This window comes from Arvicanthis niloticus, chromosome 30 (assembly GCF_011762505.2).
Source record: "Arvicanthis niloticus isolate mArvNil1 chromosome 30, mArvNil1.pat.X, whole genome shotgun sequence".
Lineage (NCBI taxonomy): Eukaryota > Metazoa > Chordata > Mammalia > Rodentia > Muridae > Arvicanthis > Arvicanthis niloticus.
Window position 1 is genome coordinate 2,208,203 of NC_133438.1, and position 17,071 is coordinate 2,225,273.

The following is a 17,071-nucleotide window of genomic DNA, read 5'->3' on the forward strand; positions in this document are numbered from 1 at the left end:
AGGGGAAGCTCCTCCAAACCACTGTGAGTGACTGTTGATTTTTTATTTTTGATTCTTCTTGGTATGTACTTGTACTACTGTGGAGAAATATTCATGAACTGTAAGCAATACATATGAGATGAAAGATATCTGAGAGGGCAATGCATTCAACATACAAGCCTCAGACTTGGGATTGAAACCCCAACAGGTAGAACAATTTAGAGGAAATGGCGGGTTTCTGTCAGGACCACTATACAGAATGCAGGTAGAGACCAGAGAATGTTTGGAAACTCTAGTGCCAGAAAGACTGGTGTATAAAGCTACCAATAAGAAAGACACTGGCTGTAAGCAAGAAATAACTTTGCTATTAAGAATTAATAGCAAAGAATGCTATTGTCAACTTATGCTGTGGAACTAAGGAAATACAGATAAACAATCACACACACACAAACTATAAAATAACATATAAAAATGTCAATCCACAAGTTGTATGTTATATCTTTATTGGATAAGAACAGTTTAGTAGCTACACTCTTTTTTGTTTGCAGATGACATACTGAGGTAGAAACCCTACCAGCCTCTGGTAAGGATGTTCCATAGTTCAGTCAGATTTGTGGTAATTCCTCAGGTGACGGTGGAATGTAGATGATTGGCAGAAACACCTGCTAATAGGGGACAGGCATAAGGCTTTTCTCCTGTGTGAATCCTCTCATGAGCCTTCAGGTTGGTCTTGTGGCTGAAGGACCTTGGACATGTGCTGCATATGAAAGGCTTCTCTGGCTTGTGTATGATCTCATGAGTTCAGAGGTCGGAGACTCGTTTGAATATTTTCTGACAGGTGACACAGACCAATGACCTCTTATTCAGGTGAGTTTTCTGATGGGATGAAAGGTTACAGGCATATTTGAACCTCCTAGGGCATTTTTCACACTTGAATGGTTTGAGATCTCTATGGAATCTCTTTTGATGACTTTCACATGGTGAGTTTGCCTCATGATTCTGACAGAGTAGGACAGGCTTAGAGGTAGACTGCTCTGGCCTGGAGAGAAACCCTGGTACCTCCTTAGGGTCTTCTTCAGAAAAAGATTCCTCAAGTGACTCTTGCTGGCATGTGGATGTTCCTTGACTTTTAGAAGCCTGAGGAACCCCATAAGAAACATCTGCCATCTCAGGCTCAGGATGATGCATTCTCTGGTTAATGAAAAGGGAGTCCATCTTGTTCCTGGGAATATCATCACCACTGTTTAATTGAGTATCATTTCTGGAAGTGTTATAGCAATCTTTCCTGTCTTCAGAGATGTTTCTTCTGGAGAAAACCATTGGATGTGCCTTCATGGGACATCTGCAGTAGTAGGAGTACTCAGGAACTCTACATGATGGCTGGAGTTGCCTTGACTTGCTCTTCTGCCACCTTGAGGGAATTGAGAAAAAACATGTCCCTCTTCATGCTCAGGATACTGCTCTTTCTGGATAATAAGAAGGGAGTTGTTTTCATTTCCTGTACAGCCGTCATCAACATTTACTTCAGTAAAATTCCAAGAAGTATTGCATTCATTTTCACTGTTTTCTTGTCCTTTGGAAAGAAGACAATCTATGAAAATGTACCTAAAAAAGGATCCCCTCAAAACATGCCTCTTCTGTCCAGGTACCTACTAACCTGTGGTCAGTGTGATGTCTACTGGCATCTTTGCATTCTCTGGTGTTGGTCTTGTTGCTGACTGCTGTTTTTTCAAAAGCGTGATGACTTCTTTTAATGACGTTTTCAGAAAACAAGGCCTCTTGTCCTTGCATGGAGACATGGACCTGCAAACAAAGTCAGGTTTCCCTTGTCCATGAGTCTGTGGATTGAGATACCTACCCACAACCTGCTAGCATAGGAAGACTGGACCATTGATTAGATCATTTGTCTAGTCCTTATGTCTAATCACCTTTTCCTGACGATCATAAATTCTGATTTCTAAAGTCACTATAGATACTGTGTTTTCAAATGTTGAGTCACTGTCCCTAGAAAAATACAAAGTTGTGTTCCTGTGAGCTCTGCCCACCATAGATTCCTTAACTGGTCAACACATTGAAGGAGGATAAGCCTTTTTTAAAGTGGCCATCCCATGTTTTCAGATTGGCCTAACTTTACCCTGTCTTTTTTTTTTTTTTTTAAGTGTAGTTTCTCAAAGAAGCACAAGGCCTGCTCTCAGGAACATGACTGGATATTATGAGAGTGGTGTACTCAGTATGTACTTCCCATCATGATATTTTAAACTTAAAGTAAAACTCAATGGGTATATACAGTATAATGTGTACCTTGCAAGGTGTGTTTAAAACATTTAACCTAGCACTTGAGAAGAAGAGGGTGGGTAGTTCCTCTGATTCCAAGGCCAAGGAGGACTACTTAAGGAAACCATGTTGCAAATCACAAATACAAGCAAGCAAGCAACCATGAAATGAACCATAAAACTAAACCAATCAAAATCCAAAGAAAATATATGAAATAATAAGAAGCATTTTTAATTGATGTGTAGGAATGTGTATATAATGTGGTTGAATATTTTTAGCTACTTAGCCATTTCTTTCAATGACTAAAAATTATGCAAATCACACAAGGCTTTGAGAAAATATCCAACATAATTTTAAATCTATATTAACTCTGTCCAAATTTGAATATTTGGACTGAAGCACCATTATTCATCAAGGAAATTCTTATGGTTATGGCAGTGTTTATTATACATGTGCCAACCATATTTCAATATCAGAACTTTACCATTCTGACACCTCATTTTATTAGACAGAGAACCGTATGACATGTGATAGACAATTTGGGATCCCCAGTTTTTACCATTTAGTTCCTGGGAACCCAGGCTAGTGTTCCAAACCTCCAAACCTTGTTTTAAGTGTGTGGGACAGGACCTAACATAATAATCATGATGACACTGTAAGCACCTCCTGAACAGGTCATGCCCCACAGACAAGTTTCTCTTTTACATCCTTAATTTCTCCATATATCAATTTCTCAGTCTCTCTGCTAACATGTAAATGAAGTAGATATATTTATGACAATCAAATCTAATAGGTTCCTTTCTGCTGTACGCATGGCAATTTGGAGCTATAAATTTTCTTCACTATACATAGTTTTTGTTTGGAAAATGCAATCTCACTGGAAAAGAAAACCAATCAAAAAAAACACAATCAAGCAATCAGTGAAAGACAAAAACAACAACCCCTTACTTTCCCCCAAACACAAATGATCCTGCCTTTACTCCCTAGTAAGCCCCCCATGTACTCACCATGACAGGAGGCTTCAAGCACTCATCAGTCAGATTCTCCATGAATCTCTGCATGTTTCCACCACTAGCTTTCCACTTCTCCATCAAGGCAAACTTGTCCTTGCAGTGCCCAGTGAGGAGAAACTGCTTCAAGACCAGTTGAGAAATCATCTGCTTCTTACTTCGCTTTTCTGGTTGCAACCATGAGGTAAATGTCTCCCAGAGATTCTGCAGCTCCTGCTTTGCCCAGCAGCCATTGTTGCTTGTTGAAAAGATGGGCTGAGTACTTGGTGAGTTATAGATGTCTTCTGCCCACTGCACACCAGAACTCTGAGTTGGAATAAACCCTAAACTGTCTGCCTGAAGGTCTTTTGCTGGTGTATTGTGCTTAAAGGATTCTCTAAACTGTGAAGCCATTTTGGTGACAATGGTCAGAAAGAATCAACGATGACAGTTTAGTATCTGCTGTGTGACTTTAGGGTCAATACAAACAGTGGGTGGATGTACTGTAAAAACTGTGAATTTCAAAAAGGAGGAAATACATAATTAATGTTAAGACAAAGAAACATAAAACAACTGAGATGTGGGTCAGAGTTGGTTTTATGGGTTCTTGACAATAAAAGTTTCATTGTAGTCCTACAAACCTGCTTGCTGGGAAGGGGAAATGCACAAAACACCAGAAAAGAACTTGAGGCTATCAAGAAAGTCCTGTGTCTAGGATGGATAGACCTGTCATAAGATCATAAAAACACAGCAATACAACCTGGCTCCCCCTTGGAAAATTTGGAGTTATTTTGCTTTTTCTCAAATTTTAAATTTCACCCTGGTGTCTCATTTTACAGTCTCAGAGAATACTACTTTCACAAGGAAATATTTAAAATGAATGACAAGTAATATCAAACTCACAAGGAAGCAATCAAATACTCATACAAGTACCTTGATGGTTACCAACCTAGACTTTCCTTTAGAGCTTTCAAAAATCAACTGATTGATCAGTGAAGCTTCCAAAAGACAATATTCCACAACTGAGATCTACCCTTAATTTTGATGAAGATTCTCCCAAGTCCACAAATAGCACACACACATACACACAGTCACACAAACACACAGTCACACACTCAAAACCATTAAGAAGGGAAGTCTACCTTGGGTAGCCTTGGATAGTACCAACTTAGATAAGGACAAGTGAATCATAGGCAGAGTCATAGTGATCTGTCCCCTTAAACTTCACCAAGCTGATACTCTGTTCTGGAAGATATCTGTACTCCCCCTGAACACCTACACTCCTGCTTCATCCCCTTCCCCATATCTTGCCTTTTTGTGTATATAACCCCTGTGTGAAAAAGTAAAAATTACTTTTAATAAAAACTGTGGTTCTTTGTTTCTTTACCTGTTTCCCCTGCTTTGTTTCAGGTGACCTCCCCAGACCTCTGTTTAATACCCTGCTGGACAGGACAAAGATTAACCTTCTGCTGGAGGCCTGCATAAGAACATTGGAAGAAGGAAAACTCACTCTTCTTTGCCTACTTGCCAGCCTATCTTTTGGTACCTATGTCTTAAGGAAGGACAGATGAACAGGTGAAATACCTATCCTTGTGGGACTGAGCAACTATCATATTCTTAGACTTGCCATTCACAAATGCCCCTTGTGAGATTACTTGGCCTACAGCCCAGATGTCATTACAATAAATTGTCTAATATACAGAGCCATTCCATAAGTTCTGTGACTCTAGAGAACCCTGATAAACAACAAACCAACACTCACACACACACAGGAACATACACATGCACACACACAGACACACACACACACACACACACAGAGAGAGAGAGAGAGAGAGAGAGAGAGAGAGAGAGAGAGAGAGAGAGAGAGAGAGAGAGAGAGAGAGAAAACAGAAAGAAAAGAGATGACAAGATCTACCCCACTTTTACCATACTACACTCCTCATGTGATAACCATCATGCATCACATTTTCCCCAAATGAAACACATGCTCTTCTATACTGGTAGAGATGAGCTTTTTCATTCAGCTTCTGTCTTTTCTGTATAATGCTACTGATACATCCTGATTGCCTCCTGACTTCTGCCTGATTCTACTGTCAAGGTTTTGACAGTGTTCACTGAAACAATATGATCTACAGCCCTCTGGAGACTAGGAATTTTTACCAAATTTGGAAAGAACCATTTAAAAGAACACAGGATCAGAAGTCATGGGAGATACATTTTAATCTTGCATTCCTTTTCAATGTGGCACTGTTCCTTTTCACTACAGTGCTTTTCCATCCTTGCTCAGGAAGTATTTTCCTTCCAGGGAAACATCAAGCAATCAAGCATTGCCAATGAGATACAGAGCTGGGGCTGAGTTTGGTTTTCATCTTTGGCTCAATTAGCAGGAAAAGGTGTCTTTCCTCTGTATTATGTGCTTGCTTGTATTTGTTGCTCTGGTTAGACATTATTTGTTCTCATAAGCTGACCTTGATCTGAAAGAGTTTAAAAATTTTAAAACTCTCCACAGATGGAGTCAAGAGTGCAGATCAGCTTGTTCTGCATTCTGGGTCCTAGGAAACTAGCTATACACAAGACAAAATAAATAAGATAAGAGTTCAGAGCTGGGAGTTCAGGACAGCATGACCAAGCGCTATGGGTACCAGGAACTAAAAACTGACCATAAGATAGATTGAATAGGGTTTGAACTGAGAGTTCAAGTTAGCGTGCTGGAGACCAGGAACAAATAGGGTCTCATGCCCATAAGCCTTGGATACCAGGAACTTGGCTGACCACAAGATAGATGACATATAGGCTCTTAGAGAATAGCCTGTTCCTTGTACCCTGTCACAAACTGAATGGGCTGGGACTTTCCACAGGTGCTCTCCAATAGCCCTCCCTAACTCCTCCTGGGTTGTGGTTTCCCCCTGAATTGTGGTTTTTGCCTTTAAATACTCTCTGTTTCCAAAGGCCCAGGATCAGACCCCACTGCCCCTGGGTGGGCTACAGGTCTTGACCTCAGTGTACTGATTAAAATATGCCTCTTGCTGATTACATCAAGTTCTGTGTCTTACAGTTATTGGGGCAGCAGCAAATTCCCGAGGCTTGGGTGAGGTCCTCCCTTTGTGGGGGCCTTACAGATCCTCTTAGGCTAACTGGCTATCCTGGACCTAGAAATTTTTGAGTTGCCCTAACCAGACACAGGTGATCAGAACCAATCACATTCTGATATTAATTAGCATCTGTAACTTACTCATTGAAGGAAGACACTCTAAGATGCCATTTCAAACAGACCCCCAGATGAATCATTGAAGAGGCCCAGACCGCACTACTTCCCAGTGCTTCCAGGAAACACCCTTGAAATTCACTGAAGAAAGAGGTAGGCTCCTCTTTTGTGCTCTTGAGTATGGAAATTGTGTGTGTGTGTGTGTGTGTGTGTGTGTGTGTGTGTGTGTTTGTATATGGGAGTGTGTGATGGGAGCTTGAGAGAATCTTCATCACAATTATGGGGAGATTTCAAGAGTTGATTAGTTTTCTTTGAACAACATTTGTGATCAATGGATTTAATTTTTTTAAACTCTGAATGAAAATGTAAGCTGAGAACCATCTGTATATGTGTTTAAGAATATATCTTTGCTTCAATGTGATTTTGATGTTGCTATTTATTCATTTTCAATATTTTTAATGAAATTATTGTTTTGTGGTACTTTAGAATGAGAAACACCAGAATAACTTAAAATTAGATGAAGAACAAAAATAACTATCTTTTCAAAGAGGGGCAGGTAGATTTTGGGAAATACTGTACACCGTGCCGTGTTCTTTTGATAGATCATCACATCTGTAAAACAGAATTTTTTTCACTGTTGAGTCAAGTTATGTTCTATGTTACATGTGCTGTTTTTTCCATTTTCTCTTTCCTGGAAGCATTTATAAGACTATGATGAAGTGTTTACTGTCATTGCCTTGCTTGTTCTTTGACTATTTGTGTTTTTTGTCTTGCTTGTTCCTTGACTATTTGCATCTATTGTATTTCTAGTTCCTAAACCTAGAACTGACCTTAATAATTGGATGTAATTAAAATGATATAATAGTAAAAAGTTAGAGGGAGCATAGGAAAAGGAGTGTCTAGAGAGTGATAATGGGGAAAGTGGATGACATTTGGAATGTAAATAAATAAAATATCCAATAAAAATAAAAAAATTACAAATAATAAAAAGAAAACCCTGAAACCATCTGTGACAGAATTTTGTTTATTTATGTGATTTTTGTTCTTTTTCTTGTTCTTGTTGATGTTGTCATTGTTGTTGTTCTTCTTCTTCATCTCTTTTTCTTCATCCTCCCCCTCCCTCTCTCCATCCTCCTCCCCTTCCCATTCCTCCTCTTCCTCCTCTTCCTCCTCTTCCTCCTCATCTTCCTCATCCTCATCTTCCTCCTCCTCATCCTCCTCATCCTCCTCATCTTTCTCCTCCTCCTCATCATCATCCTCATCTTCCTCCTCCTCATCTTCCTCTTCCTCCTCATCTTCCTCCTCCTCATCTTTCTCCTCCTCCTCATCTTCCTCCTCCTCTTCCTCCTTTGCCTTCTCCTTCCCCTTTCTTCTTATTCTTCTATTCATAGAATAATGTCACATTTCATTTACCCATTGTTGGCACTGGTCCTAAAGTCACACAATAGATACCAAACTGCCATAGTTGAATCTTTTTAACATTGTCACCACAATGATTTCATATCATAGAGAATCCTATAATCTAGAGTCACCACCAAATGATCTTCAGAAAGACAATCTCGAGTTTATTCCAATTGATGCTTCTGCTGTAGTGTGGGGAGAAGACATCTGTAACTCACCAAGTACTCAACTCAACTTTTCCACAACAACCATGGCTGCTGGGCAAAGCAGAAGCTGCAAAGACTCTGGGAGGTTTGTTCCTTATGGTTTCAGCCAGAAAAACAGAGCAAGGAGCAGTTGAGTTCTCAAATGGTCTTGAGGAAATTTTTTATGACTGGGCACTTAAAGGACAAGTTTGCCCTCAGTTGAACCCTCTGAAACACCCACAGTAATATTGACAATGAAGTGTAACAGTCACAATCTTCTACTGTCAACTTGAGAATTAAACATATGACTTTTACATATAAGAATCAATCACTTAACAAAAGCGATTTTAAATGGTCAAAATATCCAACTTGAAAATACATACTTAACCATGAGGAGATACAAACATAAACAACATAAGTGACATAAAATTCCCAACACAGAATCAAGAATGATTTTTTATATCCTCTCATGATACCATGCTACTTTACTCTGACAAATTTTGCCTTCAGACTGTGTAATAAAACACATTTTTCTTCTTTGAGTAACATTTATCAGACATTTTCTCACAGAATCAACAACAACAAAAATAGATCTATGAATAGATTTATATATCTATTTATTTATGTGTGTATCTTTGTATCTGTCTATGTGTATACCAATATGTAAACCCTCAATAATTTAGGCTCATGTAATATTTTATTCATTTCTTAAAACTATATGCTATTTAAATTGAGTTTGGAAATGTATGAGTTTGGGACAAAGGAGGTTAGAGAAGGGATAATTAACAATAAAGATGCTAGAAGATGTCATATACAATGTGTGTGTGTGTGTGTGTATTCAGTTGTAGTTATCAGCCTGTACAAAGGATGGTCCTCAACTCAGAAGCCACATGTGGCTAACTACAATGCCAGATTTAAGATCCTTTTCTGTTTCTTGTTGGTCAGAGTGTCCTGGATATCTCCCAATTTATAAATATTATTGCAAATATTTTTGCTCACCCAAGACTACTTGATGACAAGACCCAGTTTTATGAATCCTATATACACTTTGGACATAAAAAAGCAAGTTTATATCAACCAAACACCTTCATCCCTGCTGGATAACATTCCTGTCACCTGAGATGCATGCAGGATGATAAAAGGAGAAAGTCAGTAATAAACCTTACTCAGCTGTTAACACTGAACTACAGTCATGCCTTGTATAGTAGGATGCGACACGCTACCTCGCCGATAAGGAGCACGTCACATTCAAGATTCTTCTGACAGCGTCTTTTATTGTTACAGCTCTTTTAGTTAGAAGGATGCAAGATGGAGAACAAAGGAAGGACCCCAAGCCCCAGAATGTACTGACTTATATACTATCAAAGAGACATGATCTGTCCTCATTGGCTTACAGACTGGGGTCTCATTTACATACCCACTGATAGTACTATCAGAGGGAGAATTTGCGCCTATGCATGCGCACAGCTGCAGACACCAAGGCCAAGAAGAACCAGGAACAGGAAGCCAGTGCCATCTTCTAATGGCGAGCGTATAGCTACTTCAGCAAACGCAGCATGGCTCCTAACAGTAAGATACTGCCATCAGTAAATTGGTGGCAAAATTATTATTGGAGTAACCAGCAACGATCTGATTGTATTTAGGGATTGTCTCAGAGGAAGCCTGCTTTTGTTTCTTCTACAGTATTTAATGTAAGTTGCATTGATTGTACACTTACTTACTGTGTTAGTGTGTTGAAATCTGACATGTCAGTTAAGGAGGTCTAACAATCAGCTTTTGTTTTAGTGCCCCGAGTATCACAGAACCTTGGTCTTCTGAAAAAAGCTTGCAAGTACTAGAAAAAATGAGTCGGGCTTTAAGCTGAAGCTTCATTATTGCTGGTATAACAGCTTTAATTACATTAATTGCTAGCACCACTGCTTCTGCAATTGTTTTGACACAAGAAGTTAAGATAGCTACTTTTGTTAATAATTTATGAAAAAATTTTACTAATGTGTTGATTATATGAGAGGATTTAGATAGGCATTTGGAAGAATGGATTGATGCTCTTTATTCTATTTAAGTTATTGGAAGAAAGTTCTTTAAGAGTAAGGTGCCTTCTCACGTATCATGCAAAATACTATTAGATTCAGTTTGTTCTAAAATTTGCAGTGGTAGCCATTATAATTAGGAAAAAGTTTAACGACACTGCAGTGTATCTGGCATAATTCTAACACCTCTTTGGATGATTAACTTTGCATAGTGGGGTTATGAATTTAAAGAATTCTCCTCTGCTGAGTGTTAATGGGGCAAATACTGCTGATAAAACTACCCATGGCCTGAAGCCAGTATTTCTATTTTGATCAAGCTTCAAGAACAGCATATATAGCTTGATCATACAATAATTTTTGTCCTCAGAATACATTTTATTCCTTCCCATTATGTTAAAGCTTGTCTTTAACAACATTAGCATGTTGGCAGCCAAAATTCATGGCTTGAACCTGAAAATGGACCCCCTGACTGAATTATTAAATTAACAGGCTGACAAGCCAAGGAAGAGTAAGCTCTGCTGAGAGTCTTCCCAACCTAAGACACAAGTGCATTGCTTTTGATAATGCATATTCCACAATAGGTAAAGAAGGTATTCTTGACAGAATGACTCAAGACAGGTTCAGTGTTGTTTATGAAATAAAAAAGGGGAGAGGCAAAGAGTTTTGGGGGCTGCTTGGCAAGAATCTGACATGGGCCAAGGACAAGGAAATGGGCTGCTTGGCAGAAATATGACATTGGCCAAGGACAAAAAAGTGGGCTTCATGCAGGAATCTGACATTAGGCTAGAACAAAATGGTAATTTAAGGCAGGGATCTAAATCCTAGGCTAGAACAAAGAAGTAATTTTAGGTAGGAATCTAAATATTAGGTAGAATAAGAAAGTAGGCATTGGACATAAAAATGAGTTTAGGCTAGGTCAGAGAAGTTGACTCAGATATTTTGATCATTCTGATAAGCCCTTAGAAACAGTGATCATGATTGTGTTCTTGGGACATTCTTTATTGCCTTCATTTTAGTGGAATTCTTACAATGATTATTTTTGCTTTTACCCTGTACTTTTTCTTTCAACTTCTCCACAGCCTACACATAAAAACACAGACACACAAACACACACAGACACACACAGACACACACAAACATTTATGGTATTTTCATGATGCCTTTTAAAAGTGAAATAACGTTGAAATACAGCATTTAAGCATTAAAGAACATCTGAATGGTTCATTTTATACTCAGAGCCTTAACTGTCTTAAACAGTCTATTCATTAAATGTGTATCAATATATATATCACAGTTTTAAAAAGTTTAGAGGTTAACTTTTAGCTGTAATATTAATCTTCTGAATTAAAAAATTTTGAAAAGAAAAAAAAATCAAAGACCTGTCTGTTCGTGAGAGTGGAGTCTCCCACTCTTATCGTGTGTAGTTCAGTACATGTTTGAGCTTTATTAAATGTTCTTTTTTGAATATGGGTACTCTTTCATTTGGGGTATAAGTATTCAGTATTGTGACTTCATCTTGTTGCATTTTTACTTTGATGTATATAAGGTGTCCTTCCACATTTCTTTTAAATTTTAGTTGAAAGTGTATTTTATTGGATATTATAATGGCTACTGTAACATGTTTCTCAGGATTATTTGCTTGGAAAATTTTTTTCTTGCCTTATACTCTAAGGTAGTATCTATCTTTGTTACTGAAGTATGTTTCATGTATGCAGCAAAATTCTGGGTCCTGTTTACAAATCCAGTCTGTTAGCCTATATCTTTTTACTAGAGAATGACTTTATTTATGTTGAGAGATATTAAAGACCAATGATTATTGTTTTCTATTAATTTTTTTTTGTCATTGGAGGTGGTATTATGTTTGTGTGATTCTCTTCTTTTGGGTTTGTTGTGTAATGTTTAATTTCTTGTCTTTTCTTGGGTGTAGTTATCCTCTTTGCATTGGAATTTTCCTTCTAGAATCCTCTGTAGAGCTTGATTAATCAAAAGATATTGTTTTTATCATGGAATATAGTGGTTTTTTTATTAATAGTGATTGAGAATTTTGCTGGTTATAATATCCTGGGCTGGCATTTCTATTCTCTAAGCTGGTACATGACATCTGTCCAGAATCTTCTGGCATTTTGAGACTCTGTTGAGAATCTGGTGTAATTCTGATAGCTCTGCCTTTATATGTTACTTGGCACTTTTTCTCTTACCTTTTAATATTCTTTCTGTAGTCTATGCATTTAGTGTTTTGATTATTATGTGACAAGAGGATTTTCTTTTCTGTTCCAATCTATTTTGGTGTTCTATAGGTTTCTTGTACATTTATGGCCATCTTTCTTTAAGTTAGGGAAGCTTTATTCAGTGATTTTCTTGAAGATATTTTCTGGTCCTTTGAACTGGGAGTGTTCACTCTCTTCTATTCCTATAATTCTAAGGTCTGGACTTTTCATTGTATCCTGAATTTCGTGGATATTTTGGCTTAGGACATTTTTGTACTTTGTATTTCCATTGACCATTGTGTCGGTATCTTCTATGTCTGAGATTCTTCTATGCCTTGTATTCTGGTGCTTGTGCTCATGTCTGTAGCTCCTGATCTCTTTGCTTGTTTTCTCATCTTCAGGTTTGTTTCCATTTGTGGTTCCTTTAGTTTTTCTATTTTTATTTTTATATTTTATACCATTTTGCTCAATTCATAGACATCTTTGATTATGTTTTGATGTGTTCTTGGATTATGTTTGTAAGTATTTTAATGATTTTTTTCATCTATGTTCACAAGGGAAATTAACTTCTAATTTCTTTATCCAGTATTTATGCAGTGTGAGAATCATGGTAAATGTAGTCTTGTAAATTAAAATTGGGCAATGTTACATCTGTTTCTATTTTGTGTGATAATTTGAAGAGAATTATGGTTAACTCTCTTTGAAATCTGGAAGATTCCCTTCATAAAATCAATAAGTATGGGAAAGGAATTTTGTCAATGAAAATCTCTGAGATCCATTGTAGGCTGAGAGAATGGGGAAAGAGTATCAGAGGTGGTATGATACAGATTTGGAGATAAGAGTGTATTTATAGTTGAAGATCTATGGTAAAGTGAAAATCTGCAGTTAGCCTTCCTGTTTCCATGGCCAGAGTAGTTTGTGTGTTCCCAGGAATGTCTGCTGAAGTTGGGGACTAGGATAACACAATGAGTTTTGGACAGGGAATTTAGATGCAAATCTCTGGGATACAGTGAAAAAGATGATGATACAAGGAGAAGTGAGGCCTCAGCAGGGGTAGTTCTGTAGAGTTCTGAATGAGACTGGGGACTGGATTTGGAGAAGTTGATGGAGAGGTGAAGATTTTCATTTATATTACCTCAGTGAAGTGGCCTGTGTTTTTTCAGGGAATGCAGATTAATTTTGAGAAAATGTTAGGAGCCGCGTGACCGTGACAACACTTGCCATTACAAGATGGCGCGGGCATCCTGTGCTCCCACAAGTAAACAACTAACTGCACAGGTGCAAAAGGCAAAAGTGCGCCAAAGTCACTGCCCATCCCCGGGACTTAATATGGGGTGATGAGTGAACAGCCAATCAGAAGTGAACACGCCACTCTAGGGTACATATAGCAGTACCTTTCCCAGGCTTTGGGTCTTTCCGCTTCTGCTGATACAAGAATAAAGCCTTGCTGTAGTAACCACCCGAACACTGCATCACGCGTCTCTTTCGCGGGTGAAGGGGACTCGGAGGGGCATGGAACAATCTGGTGCCAAAACCCGGGAATTTCAAGGCGCCTCGGAGACCTCCCCCCCCCTCCCCCAGACTCGGGCGGGTTAAAAGACTACAGGATCGAGGTATGTCTCTGAGAGGTATGTTTGGGGTGGAAGCTTTGATTGCAAGCGGATTTTCACTCATTGCCGCTGCCGCACTAGTTGGCCTCTTGCTTGCGTTGCTTTCGCTTTTAGCTTATTTGTGTTGTGAGGATCCAGCTCGCACCACAGCTATTAGGACAAGTCAAGAGGTTTCAGGAGAGGTCCACTCCAGGGTATCAGAAACAGAACATGTTAGCCGGCATCAGGCCAAGGAGCCTGGGGAAAAAGATAAGGCCAAAGAGCCTGGAAAGGAGAAGCAGGCAAAAAAGCCTGGGCAACAGAGACAGGCCAAGGAGCCTGGTCAAAGAAAAGAGTACTCAAAAGGAACAGGGGCCACTGCTTGTCCTGTTAAGGTTAAGGACCCTTCACCGGCTGGTGAAGAGAGAGTGGAGGTCAAAAGGACCCCCTATACCTCATTAAGGAGCTTGCCTCCATAGACCTTAGCAGCTCCGAAAAAGAAAGCCTAGGGGAGGAAGCAACCGCCTATGCAAAAAATAGCCGTTCTGGGATAAGACTAAAAAAGACCTTGAATCCCTTGGCCCCGCCCTTGCCTCCGGCCTATGCCCCGGGCAGTGCCTCTAATTCATTTCTCAGCCCAGGAGATGGAGACAGCTACAGCTTGCATTTCCGGTCTTTGAAGCGTCAGAAGGCGCTCGTGTTCATGCCCCAGTAGAGTATAGGCAGGTCAAAGAATTAGCTGAGGCAGTACATGCATATGAAATTGGGGCTAATTTTACTGTATCCCAAGTGGAGAGATTAAGTACAGCTGCTATGACGCCAGGAGACTGGAAGGACACAGTGAAGGCAGTACTTAACAATATGGGCCAATACCTAGAGTGGAAAGCCTTGTGGCACAAGGCACTGCAAGCACAAGCCAGGATTAATGCAAACACTGAGGGACAACAATTATGGACTTTTCACATGCTGGCAGGAGTTGGCGTACATGAGAACGACCAGACCACTCATCCCGGGCAGGTCTACGCACAGATAGCATCAGATGCAATAAAGGCATGGAAGTCTCTCCCTAGGAAGGAAGGCAGTAATCTTTATTTGTCCAAAATAACTCAGGGGACCAGTGAGTCCTTCTCTGACTTTGTGGCCCGTATGACTGAGGCAGCTGGCAGAATCTTTGGGGAACCAGAGCAAGCAATGCCATTAATTGAACAGATGATCTTTGAAAATGCCACAGCTGAATGCCATGCAGCCATTGCTCCTCGGAGAGCCAAAGGGCTACAAGACTGGTTGAGAGCCTGTCGTGGCTTGGGAGGTCCCCTCACTAATGCAGGACTTGCGGCAGCAAATTTAGAGATGGCTTCTGTCCTTCTCCAAGGTCAGGGACGCAATAGACCCCTGCCATGGCCGGGGAGGGGTGCTGTCTGTGTTTTTCCACAGGGTGAAGGCAATCCAATTTGGGTCCCCACGCGGCTGATGTAGATCGTGAAGAATGAAGCTAGATTGCAAGATAACAGCTCTGATTCTCCTGATGCGGATGTTCAAGTTGGGGATAAGTATACCACTATGGGTCATAGTTAGATCTTGGCCTGTTCCCATGCCAGTACATTCAAATTCTGCAGTGCTGCTGTTGTTTGCAGCTACTGACTGTTACATGGATGCCCTGTGCTCTCGGCGCACCCACCAGCAGCCTGAGTTATATAATGCTACAAGTTTTCCATTAAACTTTACACTTTGTTTTGTGGCAGCAAGCAAGGGTAATAGACAAGTAAACTACATACACCTTGTATGATTCTTAGAAAGCTACTCTTGCTAATTGGGTTGATCCTGTAACTTACAGTAAGGTAGAGACAGGAGTGCTAGGGGCTGTCTTGAATCAGATTAGTTCAGGACAGATGGAAGGACCGGGAAATGTCGGTCTGAATTCATCAGCACCTATAAACATTACCACCACCATGATTAGAAGTAATGTTACTATAATTAAGAGGCCCAATTGGCATACCAATAATGCCACTTTACAACAGATGATACCGTGGTGCTATCCAGATTTGTCCTTTCCAGTGGTGTTTTCACCTTGCCAGTCTAAGATTAAACCCCCCCCAAAAAAAAATTGCCAGAGGATTTAATTTATCCCCTCCTCTCCATTTGGCTATAATGAATAATACAGGTAAGAGCACTGGCATAGAAAATATTTGGCCCTTTTATCATTGGGTGTTGAGTTGAGGCTGGAGCTAGTGTCAGTGTATCTGCCTTTGCCTTGTTGAATGGTATATTTCATGAAGTACAAAATGTTTCAGCTACACGATCTAATATCTCTAGCCATTTGAATAATATAAAAATTAATAAGGTGTTTAGGAATGCATCTGCACAACTGCTGTCGGTGTGTGTGGACCCCCCATTTTTCTTTATGTTATACAACTTTTAAAATAATTCTGATATCTTGAATTGTAAGAATGTTACATGCTTTTTAGCACAATGCTGGAATGGATCACTGGACCTAGCCTTGGTTGTGCATGTGCCTACCTTTGTGCCCATCCCAGTAGAAGCCGATCCTGAAACTTTCCCTATTACATCATTAATAAGACATAAGAGAGATTTTGGCATTACTGCAGCCATTATCACTGCTATTACCATCTCCGCAGCTGCAGCTGTGACAGCTGGCATAGCCATGGCTAATCAAGTTGCAACACCTACTGTTGTTAATCAAATTTCAGAAAAGACTTCTGAGGCTTTGACCACTCTACAGAAAGTGGATGCATACTTGGCATCAGGCATCCTGTTGGTCAATCAGAGAGTTTATTTGCTCCAAGCCCATGTGGAGCAGCTCATGGATGTGGTTCAAATGAGTTGCGTGTCAGCAACCCTACATCTATGTATTAGACCTCTGAGATTTATGAATGATACATTTATTCAAAGCCATAATCTTTCTGCTTATTTACAAGGGAATTGGACTGGGGAGCTGGACCAGATGCAGCAGCAATTGCAGATCCGGATCTTGAGCCTTGATGGAACACGAGTGGACCCTGTTACCCCTGGAGATTTTACTTCTTGGCTTACCTCTGCCTTTTCTTTCTTTCTTAAAGGGTGGGGATAGGCCTGTTTGGTGCAGCCCTATGTTGTGGATTGGTGTTCATGTTATGGTTGGTCTGCAAGCTCAGAGCCCAACAAAAACGTGACAAGGCCGCTATCGCCCAAGCACTTGCAGCCTTGGAGCA

At 39.8% G+C, this 17,071-nt stretch overlaps 1 protein-coding gene across 1 annotated transcript; it reads right to left on the reverse strand.

Moving 5' to 3' along the window:
- Positions 1-580: 580 nt before the first annotated feature.
- On the reverse strand, positions 581-3,656 carry LOC143440632 (zinc finger and SCAN domain containing protein 4C-like). Its single transcript, XM_076927422.1, is given in 6 exon segments — positions 581-648; positions 651-1,319; positions 1,322-1,570; positions 1,637-1,734; positions 1,736-1,782; positions 3,261-3,656. Coding segments are annotated over 6 exon segments (1,527 nt in total).
- Positions 3,657-17,071: the final 13,415 nt, after the last annotated feature.